The sequence below is a fragment of the Condylura cristata genome, unplaced genomic scaffold, assembly GCF_000260355.1.
Source record: "Condylura cristata isolate star-nosed mole 26May11 unplaced genomic scaffold, ConCri1.0 scaffold00040, whole genome shotgun sequence".
Taxonomy (NCBI): domain Eukaryota; kingdom Metazoa; phylum Chordata; class Mammalia; order Eulipotyphla; family Talpidae; genus Condylura; species Condylura cristata.
The window spans coordinates 9139103-9147973 of record NW_004567141.1 but is presented as its reverse complement, the minus strand read 5'-3'; the positions used below and the strand labels follow the sequence as shown (position 1 = coordinate 9147973).

Below are 8871 nucleotides of genomic sequence, written 5' to 3'. Positions count from 1 at the left end.
GTTCAGTCTGCAGAGAAGAACTGTGGAACCAGTATACATAGAAAATCAGTCGGGGAAATATGGCATGAGCCTCAGATCTCTGCAGACCAACCCTGTTTTGCTATGGCCTTTGTGGACTCCCTGCCTCTGGCTGTTCACCGTAGACCTCAACTCTTCCAGCTCCATCCTCCACTTGCTACTTGGAGGCCTCTTTGTCCTCACCCTTCTATGGGGCTGCCACTGTGGGGGTCTTGACACTCCGCTTCTTCTTCTGCACGTTCTGCGCCGGACGGAACAGGATGATGTAGGTTTTGGGTACATAAAGCATGCCAAGGGACACCGATGCACTCAGGCTCAAGGAAACAGTCAGTGTGGTGGTTTGGATATAGATCTGAGTTGTGGAGATAAGGATCAGTTGGGACTCACCCCTGTCTTTTCCACCGCCCAGCCCCATGTTGACTGCAGGTGAATCTAATTCATGGGTAAATGGGAATGAGCATACAAAAGGACATAAGCAAAGGCCTTTGTCAGGAAGAAGTATTAGCCACAGTATGGCCCTGATGTATTGGGTTATCTGAAAAGTCCTGATACATTTTTGCTTGAAAGAAATTAAAAAGTAACATGATTTTTCTGACAACCCAAGAGGTAGGAAGGAGGGTGAGTGATATGGGACACATTGGACAAGTGACTGAAGGAAGTGAGGGGGGGGGCCCTTCACAGAGTGTGATACCTAAGGAAATAGTCCTAAAAAAGGTTCATGCATGTTAATGAATGAATTAACATGTTTTCAAATGTACAAGCAAGTGAATGAACTAAGATTGAATAAAGGAGTGAATAGGCAAACAAATGGATAATAGGGCTGAATAAACAAATGTCCTACTATATACATAATAACTAAATAATGGTCAAGAAAATGGACTGATAGATTAACGGGTTGACAGATATAAAAGTAATTGGATCAATGGTTTGAAGCACTGATGAACAAAAGAAGGGTATGAACATGCACAGCTGAGGGAAATTGGAAAGAAAATTGAGAGAACAAGTATTTAAATGCATGAATAAATCAACAAAACAAGAAATTATCCAAATGGGCAGACCTAGCTCTTGGAACAATTGAGCCCTTCTGTGGACAGACAGTAAACACACTGGGTAGTGAAGCCTTAAGTTACCTTTTCAGCTGACTGAGCAGTGCCAAAGAAGATAGGCACAAAAGCCAGCCAGACAATGCAGGTGGTATACATGGTGAAGCCAATGGGCTTGGCTTCGTTGAAGGTTTCAGGCACATCTCGGGTCTTGATGGCATACACTGTGCATGTGACCATAAGCAGGAGGCTGTAGCACAGGCAGCCGATAAGGGACAGATCTGACATGTCACACTTGAGCACCCCTCTGGCCTGCTCTGGGTCCACTGTCCGCTGTTCTTCATAGTCAATCACACTGTGGGGGGGCTGGGCCCCCAGCCAAGCTGTTACACCCACCACCTGCAGAAGGCAAAACAATATTACAGTTTATAGTAAAACCCTGAGTGTTGCTTTTTACTTTGGCCGTATAAGTGTACGATCAAGCTTTTATGCCAAGACATCCACTTCAAAGAGGTCTAACTCAAACACAGGCAGTCACACTGCTAGATAAGACCCAGGCTGCTGCTCCCACTGAGCCTTCTTTATTCTACATTTTCTGGTTATTTAGAGAACTTTTCGGTGAAGACTAACTTGTGTTTCTTTTTCTTCTTTTCTTTTTTGTCTCTCTTCCTGCTGTGCTTTAAATTTCCCATTCTGATCAGTTATATTCACCAAAAAAAGTATGATCATGTGAGATCCTAGACCCTCATCCTAAATAGGGGAAGACACCAGGTCTGTGCCCTCTCTCTTCCTGTTCAACCTCAATGTGGCCCAGGTATGCTGAGTAATGTCTTGTAATTTCCAGGTCTCTGGTGGTTGTTCCCTCCCACCAAAGTTTTCTGAAAGTTATTGCTGATGGCATCTTGCAGTCATAATGAAAACCCCAAGGGCCTCCACTTGTAATATTGGCTTAAAAGTTAAAATAACTCCATGGGAAATTCATCAGGCCTCAGGTGAGTGCCCCAGCTAGTTCTAGCCAATAGCATTATTATCATTATGCCCAATGCACACAAGGAAATACCCAGCCCAATGCTCCCCAGCAGAGCTCTCTGACTGGTTAAAGACCCTAGGGCTCTTGACCAATTAGTGGGATGCTCAGGTCTAAGATTCACATTATAGAAAGGAAGGAATTCCAAGAGATGAGTGTGTGGGCAAAGAGCTGTGGCAGAATGGCATTAGAGGTATGTGCTGACAATAGCACACCTGGTTGGTTAAGGGGCCCTGGATGTTCTCTTCATGTATGCCAACCATTACCAGCATCACTTCCTGAGTTTTGCAAGGCACAATGACATGCAGAGATTCTAGAATTGTAATCCTAAATGCCTCCATTCCATCTATACAGTGGGAACCCTCATCACTCATGATCTATGTGTGAGTTGTAGGCTAAGTGGTCATCAGGCTTTTGTGCCATTGGCCTCTGTGACTATCACAGCTGCCTTGAATGCAGAAAGCACTTGAGAGTGTGCCTCATGGTGGACATCTGGAATATGGTGTGGGTATGTATGAGTGTGAACACCTGAGCCTAGAGGTGATAAGGACAGCATCACACAGAGAACAGTGTGGTGTGCCCGGCAGAGAGCAACAGAAAGATCATGAGAGAACATCAGAGCAAGCAGAGAGAGTAAAGATTTGCCTCCTGCCTCCATGCCCCCCCCCACCTGCTCTGCACCTGGTTGCCTCACTACAAATAGTGTAGAAAGATCATCAAAAGCCTGAAAAAACCATTGAGGACTCCTTTACCTGTCTCCCAAATTGATGGAGAACCTTCCCTCTGTGTTGATGGCACTACAGAATACACTGCTGGCTTTGGGAAGGACCTGTTGCATGTTCCACCAATTCAAGGCTGGACCCATCAGAGATGTTCTCTGTTACAGTCCTCCAGGAGCATAGTATTATCTCCATTCTGTAGATGTGAAACATACTTTGATCCCATCCAGCAATACAGCAAACCTACTTTCTGAGGACCTGGACGTTATCAGAGGTGGATGTAAGCCCTTACAGGGAGGAAGTGGAAGCTCAGTTCCCTCACGGAAACAGGACCTTGACCACCCTTGACCAAACAAAACTTATTTTGAGACAAGGAAAGCTGAGGAGCCGACATAAAGACATCCATACAAAGGCAAAAGGGCTGCCCTCTATATTTGTGCAGATCACTCACTGCCCAGAAGTACCTAATTAGGGGTGGGAGGACCAAGTAGATTTGAAATCTACACAACACTCTACTGCCATGATGTGTACTTGGAGCAGAGTTGTGCGATCCTGGAGAAAAGGATATTTTTTAATAATGCATATTCAGGAACACCTAGTTATTTAATAATGAGTATCTCCCAAAGCCAGCAGCACCATGGCAAGGGACTAATAAAATATATTCCCACCCACTGCCCAGAAAGCAACATGGAGGATCCTCTTAGCACAAAGTTCTAATTGTGGGAAATATGGTCTCCTATGAAAAACTAAAACCCAAGGTCTGTGATATATGGGAATAACAACTAATATGTACACCACTGATTTCACAACCAATGTACAATTGACCTTTGACAATGAAATTCAAAATTCCAAGTGTAACTTTGACTTCCCACTATCTTCACTCTAGGCATTTCTTGGTATCCTCTAGGGATTAGTTTTAGGACTCCCTAGGATACCAAAATCCCCAGAACTCAAGTCCCTCAAAATTCGCCCTCAGTATTTATGAGTTTTAAATGTGAGGATTCAGCCAACTGACATCCACAGTTGGTTGAATAGGAACCCCAGGAAATGTAAAAATCTCCTGCTTCAAGTGGATTCCAGCAGTTCAAACCCATATTGTTCAAGGGTCAACTGTGATTGATAAATATTTAGCATCCAGTACTTCTAATGAATGTAAGGGCTTACATCCACCTCTGATAACATCCAGGTCCTCAGAAAGTAGGTTTGCTGTGTTGCTGGATGGGATCAAAGTAGTGTTTCACATCTATAGAATGGAGATAATACTATGCTCCCGGAGGACTGTAGCAGAGAACATCTCTGATGGGTCCAGCCTAAAAAATAACATAAAATGAGCAAAGGATAGGAACAGGCACATCATAGTAAGAGGAAACTCCAAAAGTCAGCTACACTTGGAATCAACTAGAGTAGATTAAAACAACAATGAGATATCATTTCATATCTATGACATTGGTAAATCAAGTAAAGTTAAGGATGTGATATATAGATATATGTGATATATAGAAAGGGGGGTGAAGAGTAATAACACAGCTTTGAAAACAATTCCTGTGTTCTGGAACACACTGAATGTTTTCTTTGCAAAAGTGGGGGGGGGCGACTAAGACACTCTAAAGGACATAAGTAAACCTGGAGAGTCCATAAGTAAACCTGGAGGGGCATCTAATCATTTCTACACTGGGGTGAAGGGCTACCACAGGAGCTTCAGACAGAGAAGCAGTGAGGTTCATTCTCAAAATGCATTGGGCACTGAAATTCTGGGCCTTAAATGGGAAGGTCAGGTCCTGCTAGTTGCCGAAAGTTGGCAATGACTTCCAATCATGGAGGACTGCATGGTTCAAGGCCCATGGGTGGGAATCACATGGCATATGCAAAATTGGGTAGGGAGAGGGACTGGACTGGAGTGGAGTGCATATGAGCTCAAAAGGCATTGAGTAAGGGTTGATTCTGAGAACTAGGCTGGTTCTGCAATATGACACAATGTCAATCACATGCATGCACACACACACACACATGCACACCACACAAACACCCCTGTCCTTTAGAGTGTCTTAGTCACCCCCCCTCCCACTTTTGCAAAGAAAACATTCAGTGTGTTCCAGAACACAGGAATTGTTTTCAAAGCTGTGGTGTTACTGTCTTTGAGAAAATCCAAAGGAACTCTGTAACTCTGCTTTTGCTGCTTGTACATCTTGAAGTTCTGACCATCTGTAGAAATGATGCTCCCCTCCAGAGTGAGATGGTCTATCCTTGTTTCATGCTTCTAATCCAGGTTAACCAGTGAACTGGGCAGTGGTTAATCCATTATGGTGTTGAAAATGATATTCAGGGAAGACTAAACAATACAATCCTGTGTCAAAGTTCCATCTTACTGAACTGTGAATACTTTCAGAAAGCTATTTATTGATTGGAGAGACCTGGTGTCCAGCAAGACAACAGCCTTCTCCAAGAACTGAAAAGAAATGTTCTTTTTCTTCCTTCTTCATAGTCATCAAGGTCAACTTGACTAAAATCCAAAGGACTCTGAAGAACATAACCTATAATAAATCCTATTTTTTGGTCCACAATTTCTACAAGCCTATTCTTCCCACTCTTTTTTTTTTTTTTCTTGGCCCTTTAAAAGTCCTTTAACTATAGGTTGCAGCAGAGCACATTTTGGGCTGGTACCTGAGATTATGCTTTTCAATTTGAAAATCTAAGCCCTCCTTCTTTCCCAATAAAAAGTTATTTTATTTTAGCTTCATCATGTTTTTCTCAGTTGACTACAAAAATAGATTCTTTGCTTGAGGAATATTCCTCAGATATCTCTATGCTCCATTTTTCACACAGGAATAAAATGGTGGAAGAGCATGCTCATTTTATAAAAATAAGTCTGTTTTACAGAGTAATAGCTGAATGTTCATGCTCCCCCTCACTGACCCATTTTCCTTCAAGAATGGAACAAGGAAAATGGCTGGTATTAATAAGTTTTCAGTATAAAAGTCAAAATAGAGAAAAGTGACACTTGATTTTTTTAAGTAGAAGTCAACCCCACCACACCACCCCAGCTCTGATCACCATGGGAGTCTGAGGACCCACCTGCACAGAGGTGAGGCTGAAGGTGATAATTAGCTGTGAAGTGGGGCTGATGAAAGGTGGAGGCATAACTGAGCGTTTCCCCTGCTCAAAGATACGGTAGATACGGTTGGTCTTGGTGAGCAAGGCAGAGTAGCTGAGGGTGGTGCCCAGGCCCAGGAATAGTCTTCGGGCAGCGCAGACAGCAACTCCAGGTTCAGCCACCATGAGGAAGGTGATAGCATAGATGAGGAAAATACCAGTGAGCAGGACATAACTGAGTTCACGGCCAGAGGCCCGGACAATTGGTGTATTATTGTGCCGCACAAAGGTTGTCAGCACTGTGGTGGTAGCCATGATGCCCAGCACAGACAGGAGGAGAGGTGGGACTGCCCAGGGTGAGGACCAGGTCAGGCGGACCACTGGCATGGGGCGGCAGCCTGTGTGGTTGTGTGTGGGCCTCATGTGCCCAGGACAGGTCTCACATGTGAACTCATCCACCTGGAAATGATACCCATCACAAGCCTCACAGTGCCAACAGCATGGAACGCCCTTCACCATCTTTTTCCTTTGACCGGGTCCACAGGGGAGACTGCATAGAGATGGAGGCACCAGTTGGGGGTCTCCCAACCATTGTAGAGCTTCCACCTAGGACACAGGGAACATGGATCAGTGAACTCAGTCTCCAGGCTTTGGCCAGCTTCTCTGCACCCAGAGCTTAGATTGTGCCACTCACATCCAACTTGAGTGTCTCTGCCCATTGGCCCACTGTCTGGTAACCACCATTGGCCTCACTGCTGTTGGATGCCTTGTACTGGAAGATGTCATATCGTCCAGGTGCATCTCCATTCTCGTTGAACATCACAGGGGTTCCTGCACTTCCTGGAAAAAGACTCTTGCTCACCCACTTCTCCATTCCTGTAGAGCCAGGCAGCTGGAGAGGCTGAAGGCCCAGTCAGGATAAAGGAAAAGCTTAACTACATGCAAAGATATCCAACAAGATAAGATCCCATACCCATCTCAGAGAGAGGGCCAGAGTGCCCAGAGACCTTGTGACTTCTGTAAGAGAACCCACTGCTACCACCTGCCCATCTCAACCCAAACCATCAGAGGTTGACTTACTGTAAGAACCAATAGTGTCCACCTGGACCAGACCCAGACAATGCCTACTCACACAAGCAGAAGCCTTGCAAACTATTATGGGATGCTGTCAATGCCTGCTTGCATTTACAAGGTCCCCATGACTTCCCACAAGGTCTTTGCCAACACCTGTACAGAATGGTGAGACCCAGGATACAAGTAAGAGAGTAAGCCACAGTAGCCAGAAGTCACACAACATCCTGTGAGACCCACCAGCAGCTTGTTCCAACAGATGACTACCAGCCCAGCAGCATGGAAACCCATCTGGACAATACACAACAGGATAAGCACAGCCAAAGTTCCCACTTATTGGCACAAACCACAGGATGGCCCACATTGCACCTCAGTAAACACCTAGAATAGAGGATGAGGCATACCAACAGAATTCCCACCTATAGCAGAGCAAACCTAAAAGCAAACAATGGGAAGAAGGAAAAATGTAAATGATTAAACAAGCCTTCAGTGGAACAATGCACCACAGAAAGAAAATTAATTTCCAGAACCCAACAATACTGACACAGAAGAATTGTTCTTCCTGTCAGTTATTCATTTAAAAATGAAAAATTCAAAGGCCATAATTAAGAAAGTGAGAGAATCTGAACAACCCAAACAAAACTGGAAACATATCAGAGATATATGAATAGATACAGAAAAGGAAAAGGATATTTTGAGGAATATAAACAAAAAACAGAAAAATGAGATTGAAACTTAAATAATAAAACAAAGGAATTGTAGGATATAAAAAGGCCAAATGCAGAGGTAAAAAATTGACAAAAGCATGGACATAGAATAAAAGATTAGGAAGAGAGAATCAGTAACCTCAAAGACACAAACACAAAAAGAAACAAGAAAGAAAATAAAACAGATACCCAGGGAAAAAATGAAGAAACACTTCAAGAATTATTTGACACCATGAAGAATAGAGTAATTCCAAAAGGAAAATAGTGAGAGAGCAGGGCCCTGAAATGCTGCTTGAGGAAAATAACTGAAGAGGAAATAAAGGAAATGAAAATAGACATATAGAAAGCCAAAAAGGACACCAAACTATTTTAATGAAAAGACATACACAGCAAAACACATAAAAACTTCCAAGAGTCCAAGACAAAGAAAAAATAATGAAACTGAGGCAGGGGAAGAAACAACCTATAAAAAAACTGATTAGGCTAACATCAGACTTCTCTGAAGAAACATTTACATGCAATATAAAATGTAGTGATATATTTAAAAACTCCAAGACAAAAAATGCCAGCCAAGATACTTTATCCTGCAAAGTATCTCCTTCCCTCATGAGGGAACAATAAGGACCTTCTCACACAAAATCTTCAGAAATTCACTACAACTAAATCCCCAGTCCAAGTAATATTACAAAAAGCCTTTGGATCTAAACCAACAGAGGAATGAACATGACTAACTAAACAAAGAATTAAAGAGACCCACAAAATGATGAACAAATGGCAGTAACAAACTATGTGTCAATAATCACCCTACATGATAAAAACACATTGAATAATATGTTGGAATAAAGAACAGAATCCAACATTGTGATGCCTCCAGGAAACACAATTTTGTTGGAAAACAATTCTACAAACAAATGGCTGCCCTCAAAAGGCAGAAACAGCCATAATTTTATAAGGTAAAATAGATTTCCAGCTAAAAAAGGTGACAAGAGACACGAATGGACACTATATAATGATCAAGAGGAAAATACACCAGGAAGACACAACGCTCATCAATGTATACTCACCAAATGATGGAGCACCATAATACATTAGAACATTACTATGATATGAGATAAATACATATGCGATAGGAGCCTTCAACTCCCCAATCTCACCAATAGACAGATCAACAAGACAAAAAATAAACAAGGACACAG

The 8871-nt window shown here is 42.9% G+C and overlaps 1 protein-coding gene across 1 annotated transcript in view; it reads right to left on the bottom strand.

Annotated features, from left to right (window-relative positions):
• Positions 1-205: 205 nt before the first annotated feature.
• GRM6 (glutamate receptor, metabotropic 6) overlaps positions 206-8871 on the bottom strand; it is a 29970-nt gene continuing 21304 nt past the window's right edge. The window contains exons 7-10 of the mRNA XM_004693680.2: positions 6592-6737; positions 5880-6503; positions 1149-1460; positions 206-370 (exon numbers count right to left, since the gene is read on the bottom strand). Coding sequence (XP_004693737.2) covers positions 206-370; positions 1149-1460; positions 5880-6503; positions 6592-6737 — 1247 coding nt within the window. The remainder of the gene's footprint in view (positions 371-1148; positions 1461-5879; positions 6504-6591; positions 6738-8871) is intronic.